The sequence below is a fragment of the Cyprinus carpio genome, chromosome B9 (genome assembly GCF_018340385.1).
Source record: "Cyprinus carpio isolate SPL01 chromosome B9, ASM1834038v1, whole genome shotgun sequence".
In the NCBI taxonomy this organism is placed as follows: Eukaryota; Metazoa; Chordata; class Actinopteri; order Cypriniformes; family Cyprinidae; genus Cyprinus; species Cyprinus carpio.
The window spans coordinates 1,270,439-1,286,035 of record NC_056605.1 but is presented as its reverse complement, the minus strand read 5'-3'; the positions used below and the strand labels follow the sequence as shown (position 1 = coordinate 1,286,035).

The window sequence follows — 15,597 nt, the reverse complement described above, 5'->3', positions numbered from 1 at the left end:
TAATGATAATGACAGTGAATTGCTTAGAAACTTCACCTTTGATTTATTATCATGTTTCTGTAACAAAGGAAATAGGTAAAGCATAGTAAAGGCTGATTTTATATCTTATGTTTATATGTCATATTTTTAATGCTTTATCAGTCCCTCTAGGATTTCGCAGAACTTTTTTCTGATTTTTGCGGCCTAAAATGACTGATTTTGTTGCAGCTTTTCTCAAAATTTGCGGTGATATTTGCGGCATTTCTTATTTTGACTTTGATATGACTTTTCTGACTTCAAGAACCACCGTAGGTCTCCAGACTAACGTTTGACGACACAAGCACCAGTGCCATTAAGTTCTACAGAAGGTGGCACCAGCACCTGACAGTGAAGCACTCACTCTAATCGCACATGTACATTTCGGAGATGACCATTTAATGTCTGCATTTACATATGCAAGATGTATTTTTAAGAGTGCAGTACGTCTGTAAGATGTTTCCTGTCAGATGTCAAATAAACATTTATTAGAATGCATGTAAAACTGCTTCTGAGACGTTTATCAGTACACAGCAGATGATTCCCAGATCTTTAGCAGACGTCTTACAGATGTAATAAATATATTACATCTGCAGTTTATTTACAAGGTGCAATCCAAACAATAAACAAAGACTTGACGAGGTATGAACAGACTTGACTCACCAACAGCAGGTACATACGTTAATACACGACAAGGCACAAATAGCAAAAACATGACTACTTATAACAATCAATACAGGTCACATGACAAGAACAAACCAATTGGAAACAAGACACATGACTAAGACAACCAATCAGAACATGACACATTGTAAAGAGGAACCAATAACAGGAATACAAGAAGGCAAGGGAAGCTTGACACAAACAGCATAAATCAAACTACAAAATAAAAGACATGAAAACAATGAACAAGAAACAAAACCCTTACTTACAAAAACAGACTTACATTTCCCCCCCTCAAAAAGGCGGCTCCAGATGCCTAAACCATCCAAAACAACAAAAGTCCAGGAGGGTGGTGAAGCAGAAGTAGTCCAGGGGGCGGGATGAAGGGCCAGGCCCGTGAAGAGGAACAGGATCTTGAGTGTGGCGCAATGGCGGGCCTGGAGCTAGGAGCAGTGTTGGATCAGGATAATGAGGCAATGACAGAGAATGGAGCAGAGATGGACCTGGGCCGTGGAGCAGTGACAGACATTGGAGCAGAGGGGGACCTGGGCCGTGGAGCAGTGACAGACAATGGAGCAGAGGGGGACCTGGGCCATGGAGCAGTGACAGACATTGGAGCAGAGGGGGACCTGGGCCGTGGAGCAGTGACAGACATTGGAGCAGAGGGGGACCTGGGCCGTGGAGCAGTGACAGACATTGGAGCAGAGGGGGACCTGGGCCGTGGAGCAGTGACAGACATTGGAGCAGAGGGGGACCTGGGCCGTGGAGCAGTGACAGACATTGGAGCAGAGGGGGACCTGGGCCGTGGGCAGTGACAGACATTGGAGCAGAGGGGGACCTGGGCCGTGGAGCAGAGAGCAGACAATGGAACAGAGGGGGACCTGGGCCGTGGAGCAGTGACAGACATTGGAGCAGAGGGGGACCTGGGCCGTGGAGCAGTGACAGACAATGGAACAGAGGGGGACCTGGACCGTGGAGCAGAGACAGACAATGGAACAGAGGGGGACCTGGGCCGTGGAGCAGTGACAGACATTGGAGCAGAGGGGGACCTGGGCCGTGGAGCAGTGACAGACATTGGAGCAGAGGGGGACCTAGGCCATGGAGCAGTGACAGACAATGGCACAGAGGGGGACCTGGGCCGTGGAGCAGTGACAGACAATGGAACAGAGGGGGACCTGGGCCGTGGAGCAGTGACAGACATTGGAGCAGAGGGGGACCTGGGCCGTGGAGCAGTGACAGACAATGGAACAGAGGGGGACCTGGGCCGTGGAGCAGTGACAGACAATGGAGCAGAGGGGGACCTGGGCCGTGGAGCAGTGACTGACAATGGAGCAGAGGGGGACCTGGGCCGTGGAGCAGTGACAGACATTGGAGCAGAGGGGGACCTGGGCAGTGGAGCAGTGACAGACAATGGAACAGAGGGGGACCTGGACCGTGGAGCAGAGACAGACAGTGGAGCAGAGGGGGACCTGGGCCGTGGAGCAGTGACAGACAGTGGAGCAGAGGGGGACCTGGGCCGTGGAGCAGTGACAGACAATGGAACAGAGGGGGACCTGGGCCGTGGAGCAGTGACAGACAGTGGAGCAGAGGGGGACCTGGGCCGTGGAGCAGTGACAGACAGTGGAGCAGAGGGGGACCTGGGCCGTGGAGCAGTGACAGACAATGGAACAGAGGGGGGACCTGGGCCGTGGAGCAGGTGACAGACAGTGGAGCAGAGGGGGACCTGGACCGTGGAGCAGTGACAGACAATGGAACAGAGGGGGACCTGGGCCGTGGAGCAGTGACAGAGAATGGAACAGAGGGGGACCTGGGCCGTGGAGCAGTGACAGACATTGGAGCAGAGGGGGACCTGGACCGTGGAGCAGTGACAGACAATGGAACAGAGGGGGACCTGGGCCGTGGAGCAGTGACAGACAATGGAACAGAGATGGACCTGGACCGTGGAGCAGAGACAGACAATGGAACAGAGGGGGACCTGGGCCGTGGAGCAGTGACAGACAGTGGAGCAGAGGGGGACCTGGACCGTGGAGCAGAGACAGACAATGGAACAGAGGGGGTCCTGGGCCGTGGAGCAGAGAAAGAGAATGGAGCTGAGGCTCTGGGAGTTCAGCTGAGACGTGACGAGACTCTGGGAGTTCAACGTGACAAGACTCTAGAAGTGCGGCCATTTTGTAGAGAGACTCCTGTGTGGCATCCATCTTACAATGAAGCTCTTCAATGGCGTAGTAGGGGTATGGCGAGGCATGAGATGTTAAGTCCACGTCTAAAAATGTCCTTTAAAGCCACATCATTAAAATCCACCAAATGGCACAGTCCACAAAAGTCGGCAACAAAGTCCTCTATGGCCCTGTCGCCTTGACGAAGGCAGAGGAGGCTAACTGCTGGGTCCATTTTTGAGGGTCGTGTATTCTGTATTGAGTAGTCCACTGAAGGCGAGCGTAGATGAACCCAAGTGCAGTTTATTTACAAGGTGCAATCCAAACAATAAACAAAGACGTGACGTGACGTGACGTGACGTGACGTGACCTGACCTGACTCACCAACAGCAGGTACATACATTAATACACGACAAATGGCACAAATGGCAAAACCATGACTACTTATAACAAACAATACAGGTCACATGACAAGAACAAACCAATGGGAAACAAGACACATGACTGAGACAACCAATTAGAACATGACACATTGTAAAGAGGAACCAATAGCAGGAATACAAGAAGGCAAGGGAAGCTTGACACAAACAGCATAAATCAAACTACAAAATAAAAGACATGAAAACAATGAACAAGAAACAAAACCCAAAACAGACCTTACAGTTAGGGAGTGGAAATGGCCTGTAAGTACTTCTCTTAGTTTTTTACATGGGGGAAACCTATGAAGGATGAACAAATATCTTAACATTAAAAATAACTTTCAAATTCGGTAATACTTAAAGCTTTGAAGTGATAACATAACGAGATGCGTCAAAGCCCAAATTATGCGGAAAATTGCGGAGTTTGCTTGATTTTGCAAGAAATTCAGCAATCGCAAAATCCCAAAATCCTGGAGGGACTGCTTTATGGCTGTTTTTTTTTAAACATGTTCAATGTAACTTAGTAACCTAAAATATAGATAACTGTGTTGAAGCAATAATATTGCTGCTTCACATACGTGTTCTTAGTTGTGAAGCAGGGCTTCAACATTCAGCACATGCTTTCATGATAGTAATGATTATTAACACTATATACTGTACGTTAAGAACAACTGTATGATTGTGGTCTTATGTACCTGTTTCTGTCTCTGTCTTAGGCCCGTGAACTCCAGACCCTCCACAACCTGCGCAAGCTGTTCGTTCAAGACCTCACGACTCGGGTTAAAAAAGTAAGTTTGTGTAGGAGCATGTGAGCAGGAGTACCTTGCTTAACATATGTTCCGCTGCTGTGTGTGTTTCTGACACATTCTCCTCACACAGAGTACAGAAATTGGACCTGATGATAGTGGGGGGTCTAACACTCAGAAACAGAAGATTTCCTTTCTTGAGAACAACCTGGATCAGCTTACAAAGGTTCATAAACAGGTGAGGATGTGTATGCATTTCTGTATAAATTCATTCTTAAATTGTTAATTGGGATAGTTCTTATATGAATGGATTTCCTTTTTTTCTATTGAGAATTTTCTATTTTTTTCTATGTATTTATATGAGCAATAACAGTTTAACCTTTCAAGACGTGATTCACACACTGTTTGATATTTCCAGTCTTGTGTTCTTGTTTCTAGTTAAAAAAAAAATTACAGCATCATTAGCGCCATTGATATTATCAGTGATGAAGCTTATCAAACAACTAGAAAAATGTCTGGTTGTCACACAATCAATGCCAAATGAAACATGGGAACATGTGGATCACAACAGTCTTAGTATGAATTTACCTTGATGTTTTTGACAGTGATGTAAACTATACAAACTAGTAGAATCCAGGCATATCTGTTTCGGAGTCTAAACTATACTATTTATATGAAAAAAATCATGACCAAGACACATGTAACGTGTATACAACAGTATACATGTGCAGCTTTTGTCTTTTCATTTGTAACCTTTTTTTTAAACCCTAGTAAAAAAAAAAAATGTTTTCTGTGTTCCAGTATTATAAAAAAATGACACAGCTACATAAGCTTTTCTATATCAGCTGTGTCCCCTAAAAGACTAGTGTTGTCACTGTGATGAGAGTTTACACTGTTTTTCAATATAAGCACTTGCATTTCATAATATTGTATCCCTTTATGTGTAATTGATGATAATACTGGTTAATGTTTGCGCAGCTGGTACGTGATAACGCAGATCTGCGCTGTGAGCTTCCGAAGCTGGAGAAGCGTCTTCGTTCTACGGCTGAGCGGGTTCGGGCGCTGGAGACAGCACTGAAGGATGCTAAACAGGGTGCCATGAATGACCGCCGGCGCTACCAGCAGGAAGTGGAGCGCATCCGTGACGCCATGCGCCTGCGCTATCCTCCGCGTCGATCCAACGCTGCTCAGATCGGTACTGCGCCTTTCCCGAGATTCAGTGAAGAATGCATTTTCTGTTTCTGTCAAACCTTACAATAACAGCTACGAGAGAAACTTAATGACATGTGCAAGTGCTATAAAATAAAATCAATTCAGTCATTCAAATCACAAGATGAAAACATCAATTTTGCAATCCTTGATTAATTTAGTTATAATTACAACTTCAATTTCTACTTTAAAGCAACTCTACAGAATAAAATGTTATGTCATTATTATGCTCAATTTAATTCAATTATTCCGTGATCTTGATTGATATGCTCATGTACAGGTAAATCAAGACAATTTACTGAATATTAATAGTCTTTTGAGCCACCATTAAAAAGTGGAAGAGAACAAAAGCTCCGTGAGTGAGCAGCAGACAAGATTATATAAATAATATTTTTGTTTTGTTTTATGTGTGACCGCTGTAGCTAAGCCAGTGAGACCTGGGCACCATGTTGCAGCCACATCTCCCACCAGCTTCTCCTTCACACGCGCGAGTAAACCTGCCACGTCCTACAGCAACGCTGTCTTCCTGCAAGAAGACAAATCTGCTCCTCAGAAAACCAACACGTGAGTGTCTGTCCTCCCTGTCCACTTCCTGTCTGTCTGCTGTCTTCTCCTCCTCTCACCTGCCGTTTGTTCATTTCAGTGTTGGGTACAGCACTGTGAGATCCATGGACATAATGAGCTCCTGTCCGCTCGACGTGGAGAACGGTAAGCCTTTGCGCTTTGACTGCACTAAAATCATTCGTCCACTCGGAGTGCTGCTGGTACTTGGCCATGTGAGCCTCAGAACCAACCCTGGTCACGTTACTACATAAGCAGCCCACGAACAATCATGAACAACAAACCATTTAATTCAGTCCTAACAAACTGTTCACAAGTGTCTTTGATGCAACAAAATTTAAAGGGGTCATATGATGTTGCTAAAAAGAACATTATTTTGTGTATTTGGTGTAATGCGATGTGTTTATGCAGTTTGAGGTTAAAAAAAACACATTATTTTCCACATACTGTACATTATTGTTGCTCCTCTATGCCCCGCCATTCTGAAACATGTTGATTTTTACAAAGCTCATCGTTCTGAAAAGCGAGGTGTGCTCTGATTGGCCAGCTATCCAGTGCGTTGCGATTGGCCGAATGCCTCAAGCGTGTGACAGAAATGTTACGCCCCTCACCACAGCGGTTCCCAATCCCAGTCCTCGCGCCCCCAGCTCTGCATATTGTGCATGTCTCTCTTTGTTAACACACCTGATTCAGATAATCAGCTCGTTAGAAGTGAGCTCGTGCATGAACTGTGTTCCCATTGACATGGTCCCTACACAGTGTTGTCGAACAACAGGGCACTTACGGTCGACTAGAACAAACGTCGTACATTATAAAAGGACTGGGATTGGGAAATGCTGCCTCACCATACTATGATGCCATGTCCCAGCATTACAAGAATGTAACGGTTTGATGAGTTGTAAACGAGGCATTTGTTGCATCCAGTGGGGACATAATTACAGATTATAATGACTTAAACTGTGTTTTTACGTGTTGCGTTGCTTATCACGCCACGTAAACATAACATCATGTCTGCATTTGTGATCAGAGAAATGACGAACAGCAAGTGCTACTCTACACTGCTCCAAACTCTTCATCAGTGACAAATTCTTTAAATATGTAAATGTACTTCGTACTGACAGGCTGTGAGTCAGAAGATCAGTGACAAATTCTTTACATATGCGCCAGACTTTCCCCACTTTATAGTTTGTGACTGTGGCATTTTATGGTAATATCAGAGGAAACATTATTGGTTATTTGTAAAATGTGCTGCACACATCTGAATATTTGGGTTGAATACAACAGTGTACATTGTACATCAGTTGTAAATACAACTTAACCACTGAGTTCTACTTGTGTCCTCTTTTGGAAGAACAAACAAAGTAACTTCGCTTTCACAACGAAACACACCATCGTCACAACATGGTGCCGGTGGCAACAGAGAGAATAAAAGTTACACCTTCTTTCTTTGCGTGAACATTTGGGCGGTGTTATGCAAATCTTCCACACGTGACGTCGTCGTAGAGATGTGGGGTGTGTTAGAACGAGCTGTTTCAGGGGGGCGTGGACAAGTCTTAACTTTGATAGAGAATATCTCTTTAGATTTGAGACTTTAGTCTTTGCAACTTCACAGATCTTTTAACACTCCAAAGAGAAAGGAAAAATTTAAATCACATCATATGACCCCTTTAAATGTTTATGATAAATAGTACTTGATGTTATCAATTTGATAGTTGGAAATAAATAATTTCTACCCCTATACTTAGTTGAAAATCTCCAACATTATTAATAACAGCAGTCATTTCTAGTTTGTTTTGAAGCATGAATGTATTATAGGAGGGATCTAGTTTGTTTTGTGTCAGTTTACCCAGGGATCTTGTTATTGTAAAATCTTTAGGTATAGATGTACCTTGTCTTTGGGCCTCTGACGTTCAGGATTATCAGGCTTAAAGAGCTGGTGCGGAGCAATTATTTCAAGCCCAGAACAAGCTTTTTTTAACCACTTTATTTTTCAAGGCGGAAAGCTATTTTCAGTGAACGTGCAAGACTTCCTATGCAGTAGCTACTTTTAGTAAATAACTTGAACAAAACAAAGTGTTGTACTATTTGTGCTACAAATAAATAAAATGATAGCAAATACCAGCAGCGTAAAGCATATAGCTAAAATAACTGGAAGTGGATGAAACTGGGTGCCTTGCACATTTACCTTACAGATGGTAAACTAACGCTAAAAAAATTAAGAATGCAGCATACGTGTTTGCTTGTAACAGTAGTAACATTTTATTCTTTTGCTTCATGCTTTTCAGGAAATAGTACAGATATTAATGATAACAGGTAAGTAAACTCGATAAATATTGTGACAATATGTATTGACTGACTTTAGACAAAATTCAATTGCAATATGTCAATTCAAGTCTAAACAGAATTTTAATTTCAGCTTTGAAGTAGTCATTAGCTTGCTTTTATGTGCACTTGACTGTGTAGAGTACGTTTACGCTCACTGCTTCTATGTTTCAGGAGCGATGTTCACTGTGGCAGCATGGTGGACGATGATTCACCAATCTACATCATGCAACAGGAGACTGCAGCCAGTTAATCGTTTAATGTAAGCCAGCACATATGCATATAATGAGCTAAGAAACAACTGTTTTCATCAGTGTGCTTTGCAGATTTTCATTATGTCCTGCTTTCTCTAGATATTCCAGTTGTGTGCATGCAGCCGTCCAGCCCTCGCCATCTTCGTATAGAGCTCCAGAACTTTCATTCCTAGACGTCTTGGCTCTGTAGCATCTTATACTGTATGGAATATATCGTTCATGCAGAGTCATATCACATTTCCCGTCTTATGTATCTCACTGTTGCATGTTTATCTGTTTAGTAAGAAAACAGCTCATAGGTTGTAAATGAACCCTCACGTACAGTAGATATTTGAATACACACATCTGTATTGCTTGCTTTATAAAACAGGAGAGTATGAGAAATAACTTCCCTTTAGTCTTGCTGAGCCTTAAAGACAGACGGTTAAATATTGTGAATGTGTATGCGCAAATACACAGTCCTAGATTCACATATAACAGTGTGTGTGTCATCATGTAGATTTTGATACATATTATATTCAAGTACTGACTACCTCCAATTGTGAAAAAAACTACATCAAAAAAAAAACATTTTCAATAATAATTGATTTGCATCGTATTATTTTTCACATCTAAAATGATCGGGATGAAAAATTGTTGTGATATGTCAAGAGAACATATCATAGCGATTCACAGATGCTGCGGTTGTAAATCGCCCCAAATGCTTCCGTTATTCTGCCAAAGGCTCTGACCAATCACAGCTCTTATTTCTCTCACAAAATCCTGATCAGCCAGTCAGGATGATAGAATGAAGAGCCGTGTGGTCTTTCCCTGCAGGATCGTGTAAGCTCTGTCAGATGAATGTGTGACTGTTTTTTCAAATTCTTCAGTTCTTTTTCAGGATGTCTGTAGACAGATTCACTTCACTTGTATATTTAGCAAGACAAGGCCGTATAAACTGTATTATGATGAAGGTTTAATTATAGATTTAGTTAGCACTGAAATGTTCGCTTCTTCCACTTCTTCACTAATTCAAACCTCTGTCGTCACCACTAGAAGAGAAAATCTCACTTCAGAAACAGATGAAGAGCATTTGTGCAATAGGTCAGCTGATTTACTCAAGATATCTTTATTAAAGGTTGTTTTGTGTGATATATGTACAGTGTGCTAGTTTGCTGGAAGCCAATCCGAGAAATAAATGTAATTCAAAGAAAACTGTGTGTATGTACCTTCTTCACCATATTTTGGGTACAAATTTGTACCTAAAAATGAGCAAAACTTAAATAAAATCTCCAGAAACCTCTCTTTGGGGATGTCCTCTTTTGTAAAACTGGTATATGTATATATATATATATATATTATACTGTAAAAATGCAGAAAGTTTTCTATAAGGGGTAAATAATGTAACAAAAATTCATTTTCAGGAGGCCTGTTGTATGAAGTTATCTGAACAAGCTCTGAGTTTCCGAGCAGGTTTAAAATTTAGATCAGTTTAGAGGTCAACTCAGGGTTTGACCCAGGGTTTCAGGGTTTTACTCATGTAAAGTGTTTTATTAACTAAACACTAAAACAAACTAGCCTAACAAACAAACAAACTGTGAAAAAGAGCTAAGAGAGACGTGAGCTGAGATCCTAGGATCTTTGGTGAATGGAAATTCAAGGTACGAGGCCTGGCAAGAACGTAGGGTGTCCTTAGAAGAGTTCTAGCTCACATACTCATCTTCTCAGAGTCTAACAGAAGCGCAGACTGAAGGCAGGTCACTGATGTGAGGCCTTTAAGGTCTGAGAAGATTCACGCCTCTCAGGATGGGCTTGTCCAATGAGAAAGGATGACATTCTATCAGAAAGACTCAGATAGAAGGTAAACGTTTACATGGTATTTAGTCCATAAAGTGTTAACGGATGGTGGTGAGTGAGTTACAATAATTAGTGAATAGTTATTATTTCGGCGTAGGCCCCGTCCTTTGTCCAAATCCTTGGGACACAGATTTGGCTGATCCTGCCTGAAGATGAAGTCTACCCCCAAAAAGAAATGTGAATTAATACCCATCAGTTGAGGTTTTTCTTTATTGGATATCCTAAAATGGAGTCAAAAGATTAGCATTAAATTTTATGAAAGGCATAATTAATAAATAATTGTAAACAAATGACTGTATGAGCTATGTTATGACAGGCCGCATTATGCTGTTTAATGCAAAGGCAGCATAGTTCGTGTAATGATAAAAGCCATGATAAGCCAATGTTGTGAAGGGCCAGGACAGGTTAAGTTAAACAATAATATTCAGACTTACCTGATGGTCGCACAAGGCCATACTGTGCAAAGGAAACTAAAGGCTGTGTAATGTGAAGCCTTGAAAGGCCATGTAAAGTGAAGGCCCCGACCGGCTGATGAGAGGCCGTATCAGGCCGATTAACATGTTAGGTCGATTAAAGCAGATAGACCACCCTTACGAAAAAGAAGTTTATTCAAGTGTGCTATTAGTATACTTATTTTAAACTAAAAAATAGGAAAGTATACTTTTAGTTTACTTTTTATGTACTTCTCAGAAATGGGCTTTATGTACTTCTAAGATATATACTTATAATGACAGTTAAGTATACTTGACTTATACTTACAAAAACTCAAAATATACTTGAACTTTACTTAAGTATACTTAATAAAATAAACTTGAAGTATACTACTTTTTGGTAAGGGCACATAGGTCAAGTTATGTAGAAACCACTGTAGGCCGGGTTACAAACACAATGAGCTTAAATACCGGTAACGAAATAATTATAAATAATATGGGGCTTGACTCCCGCAAATGCTTGAAAGACTCAAAATTCCATCTAACCATTGGAATCCAACGAGTGAACCCCCAAAAGAAAATAAACCAGACCACATGACACATAATCAAAGAAATACTAAGAAAGCATGGGACACAGAATAAAGATTGATAAATAAACCTTTGCAGAAGACTAAGAACACTTATTTAACAGAAACACCATACAAGCTAATTGAATTTTAGCTAGCTATTGAACCCTTAAAAGCATTGTTTAATTAAAACCCTTGCAAGAGGACAAGGTATGCTGTTTTGTGACTAAAAGGAAGAAAACCAATAAGCCAGGTTACATAAACGATAATATTCAGTTTTACCAGATATATAACAGATAGCCACAATAGGTCATGCAGCGCTAAGTGACATAAGCTAATTATGTAAATAAACAATGAAAAGCCATGATAGGCCAATTAAGAAAAGGGCCACTAAAGCCACCTTATATAAAATCAATAGTCAGTCTACCTGATAGCCCTGATAGGTCATGTGATGTGTAAGGCACGGATAGGCCATGTGATAAATGTGCTATGCGAAAGGCCGCAATAGGCTGTGCTATGTGAAAGGCTGTGATAGGCCATGCTATGTGAAAAGCCACGGAAGTCCATGCTACACGAAAGGCCATAATATGCAAAAGGCTGTGATAGTCCCTGCTATGCGGAAGGCTGCGAAAGGCCATATTATATGAAAGACTGAGATAGTCTGTGCTATGTGAAAAGCCACGAAAGGCCATGCTATGCAAAAGGCTGTGATTGTCTGTGCTAAGCAGGGCTCTGAACCAGTTCAAGGAACGAAAACAAAAACCGGAAACGAACGAAATTTTGACAGAAACAGAACCAGAAACAGAAACAAAATCAAATTTTATAGTTCGGAACAGAATCGAAAATTTGAAATGGCCATTAACCGGTTAATAACGTTGCTGTCAACCAATCATGAATTCCAGTAGTACTATGCAGATGTGACGCTGAAGCCATCGAGTGAAATGTCCGCTCAGCTGTAGGTAAGTCACAATGGTAATGCACCACCCTCAGAGTTTATCTGAGGATAGTGTAAGATGAATTCAACAGATCACACGCACCTGCAGCGCTTCTGTGAATGGAGAAAACAGAAAAACTAATGGCTTACATAAAAAGGAATATAGGCATATACACTAAATATATTTCACTTAAATCATATTGACAGATTAACGAAACCAAAAAAAAATGTGCTTAATCACAGTTCATTGTGACACGTTCCAAAGTTTTCGGAAAGGAAAACGAAACAGCAGAGAGTATTTTTCTTTATTTTGCAAAAGCTTTACAGTTTTAATTATTTTACAAAATCTTGACAGCTTTGAATAATGTCTTCTGTATAACCAACCAGCGTTGATATGACCATCACGCCAACGCCTTACGCGCCACCACAACATAATTTTGCTATATTGAAGCCTGTACATTATCAAAATAAAATACAGTTTAAGAAACAAAAAGTTACACTGCTCCATGGTACAAGATTTGTTGCGTTCAGCGTGACCGCGCCTCACTGTGCTGATATACCAGATGTGAAGGATGATGTTTTATGGTGAACAATTCATCCATGCAAGTCAATCCACACAAAAAAATGTTTGGCTTCATAATCTTTAATCAAAATCTGAAAATGCCCCTCCCCTCTGCATTGGAGGACCTTCCCTGATGATGTAGGTTTGACGGTTTGGGTGTCTGCTTAGCATCCGTAACCACGCCCCTCCAACTGAAAGTAGACAGGCTGCCTGTGTGTTTGCGAGCATTGACAGCGTGTGAAAGGAGAGATGGCGAGGAGGTGCAGTTTTGGTTCTAGATCCAATCAGGTGCTAGTTGGAAAATAAAGCCACGCCCACTATTTTTCCTCATTTAGTATTCCATTTCTCTCGGAAATACGTCACAACACTGGAGAAAAGTCGCTTGCAACTTCCGGTTCACGCGGACTTTAAATTAATTTGTTTTTGGATTGACATTTTTATAGCCTAAACTTTAGAGGATTTGTTTTGGAGAGAAAATAATAACTGTTTTTATAATGTTTGTAAACATTTTGCTTAGCCTACAGACATTTTAGCCTTTTTTATCTCGGAAAGTAATAGGGCTAATAAAATGCGACGTGAGCCGCGACTTAAGGTTTTTTTTTTTTTTCACTCTCAAAATGCAATCCTGTAAGTGTATTTTTTTTTTTTTTTTTTTTTTAGGGGGCAGTGCTTCCAATCAGCATAACTACTCAAAGACTGGGGCAGAGGCAAAAGGTGATAGACTTTGTAAGGGCAGTCCTTCTGGGAAACAGAGGTGCTCCAGAATTTTCAAGAGAATGACTGGTACCTTAGATTAGATTAGATTAGATTAGATTAGATTAGATTACATTCAACTTTATTGTCATTGCACATGTAAGGTACAAGGCAATGAAATGCAGTTAGCATCTAACCAGAAGTGCAATAAGCAGTAAGTACAGAATATACAAGGTCTACAATATGTTACAAATGTACAATAAATATACAGATAAGGCAGTATTATGGACATAATTTACAGATTTTTATATACTATCAGCATGATATACAGATAGGTGTACTATGAACATACTATACAGATGGATTATTTAAAAGTGTATTTACACTATAGGCAGAAAATATGAACTTATGAACATCATTTACACTAGTGCAATGGACAGTAAAGTGCATAGAAAATATTTCAGTGTGCAAATGGATTATTCAGTATTCTGGATGAACAGACAGTAGTGCAAGTAATAACAAGTTTACTGTTTTTTGCTTGTTTGTAAATAAATAAATCAGATGAAGTGATGAGGAGGGGTGAGGAATCTGTGTGTGTGGTGTGTGTGTGTGGGGGGGGGGGCATTGGGGAGTGTCAGAGGGCAGAGTTCAGTAAGGAGACAGCTGTAGGGAAAAAGCTGTTCCTGAATCTGCTGGTCCTTGTCCGGAGGCTCCTGAAGCGCCTCCTGGAAGGCAGGAGGTTAAACAGTCTGTGGTCAGGGTGAGAGGAGTCCTTAAGAATGCTGTGAGCTCGACGTAGACAGCGTTTCCTCTGGATGTCCTCAATAGCAGGAAGTAATGTGTCTCTGATGTGTTGGGCAGTTTTCAACACCCTCTACAGTGCCTTGCGGTCAGCAACTGAGCAGTTCCCATACCAGACTGTGATGCAACTGGTCAGGATGCTCTCGATTGCACACCGTTAGAAGTTCACCAGGATGGCTGAAGACAGTTGGTTCTTCTTCAGTGTCCTGAGGAAGAAGAGGCGCTGGTGAGCCTTCTTGACCAGGCTGGAGGTGTTTTGTTGTGCAGGACAGGTCCTCCGAGATGGTGGTTCCCAGGAACTTGAATCTGGAGACACGTTCAACAACCATCCCGTTAATGTGGATGGGGTCATGCGTGCTTCCTTTCTTCTTCCTGAAGTCCACAACGAGCTTCTTCGTCTTGCCGGTGTTAAGGAGCAGGTTATTGTCAAGTCAAGTCAAGTCACCTTTATTTATATAGCGCTTTAAACAAAAAAGATTGCGTCATAGCAACTGAACAACATCAATTAGGAAAACAGTGTGTCAGTAATGCAAAATGACAGTTAAAGGCAGTTCATCATTGAATTCAGTGATGTCTTCATGCAGCTCAGTTCAGTTTAAATAGTATCTGTGCAATAATTTGCAATCAAGTCAATGATATCGCTGTAAATGAAATGTCCCCAACTAAGCAAGCCAGAGCCGACAGCGGCAAGGAACCAAAACTCCATCAGTGACAGAATGGAGAAAAAACCTTTGGGAGAAACCAGGCTCAGTCGGGGGGCCAGTTCTCCTCTGTCCAGACGAAACCAGCAGTTCAATTCCAGGCTGCAGCAAAGTCAGATTGTGCAGAAGAATCATCTGTTTCCTATGGTCTTGTCCCGGTGGTCATGTGAGACAAGGTCTATACAGAGGATCTGTCTCTGGGGCTCTAGTTGTCCTGGTCTCAGCTGTATTTCAGGTCTGTAGAGGTCCTTTCTAGGTGCTGATCCACCATCTGGGCTGGATACGTACTGGATCCGGGTGACTGTAGTGACCCTCTGACTTGGATACAGACTGGATCTGGTGGCTACGGTGACCTCGGAATAAGAGAGAAACAGACTAATATTAGCGTAGATGCCATTCTTCTAGTGATGTAGCAAGTACATCGGGTGTTATGGGAAGTGTTCCCGGTTACGGTTTACCTAATTATTGTAGCCTAAAAATCCTTTAACGGATTTGGATATTAGAAGCATATTAGTGTGTTATGTGCGCTAAATAGGAGAAGGATCTGACTTTGATATTCTAGGTATTATCAAATTGCCAGAGTTTTGAGAACGGAGCGGACGTACAATAATGTAACAAGAGCTCGTTCAAATACTGAGGTGCTAAACCATTCAGGGCTTTATAAGTAATAAGCAAGATTTTACAATCTATACGATGTTTGATAGGGAGCCAGTGCAGTGTTGACAGGA

General features: G+C 41.7%; 1 protein-coding gene across 2 annotated transcripts in view; it reads left to right on the top strand.

The window, feature by feature from the left end:
- kif5aa (kinesin family member 5A, a) overlaps positions 1 to 9,629 on the top strand; it is a 36,228-nt gene extending 26,599 nt beyond the window's left edge. For both annotated transcript variants that reach the window (XM_042730576.1, XM_042730577.1), the window contains exons 22-29: positions 3,970 to 4,041; positions 4,133 to 4,237; positions 4,978 to 5,194; positions 5,631 to 5,772; positions 5,852 to 5,916; positions 8,055 to 8,082; positions 8,266 to 8,353; positions 8,445 to 9,629. In XM_042730576.1, the coding sequence (XP_042586510.1) occupies positions 3,970 to 4,041; positions 4,133 to 4,237; positions 4,978 to 5,194; positions 5,631 to 5,772; positions 5,852 to 5,916; positions 8,055 to 8,082; positions 8,266 to 8,344 (708 nt within the window). In that variant the 3' untranslated portion in view covers positions 8,345 to 8,353; positions 8,445 to 9,629. The remainder of the gene's footprint in view (positions 1 to 3,969; positions 4,042 to 4,132; positions 4,238 to 4,977; positions 5,195 to 5,630; positions 5,773 to 5,851; positions 5,917 to 8,054; positions 8,083 to 8,265; positions 8,354 to 8,444) is intronic.
- Positions 9,630 to 15,597: the final 5,968 nt, after the last annotated feature.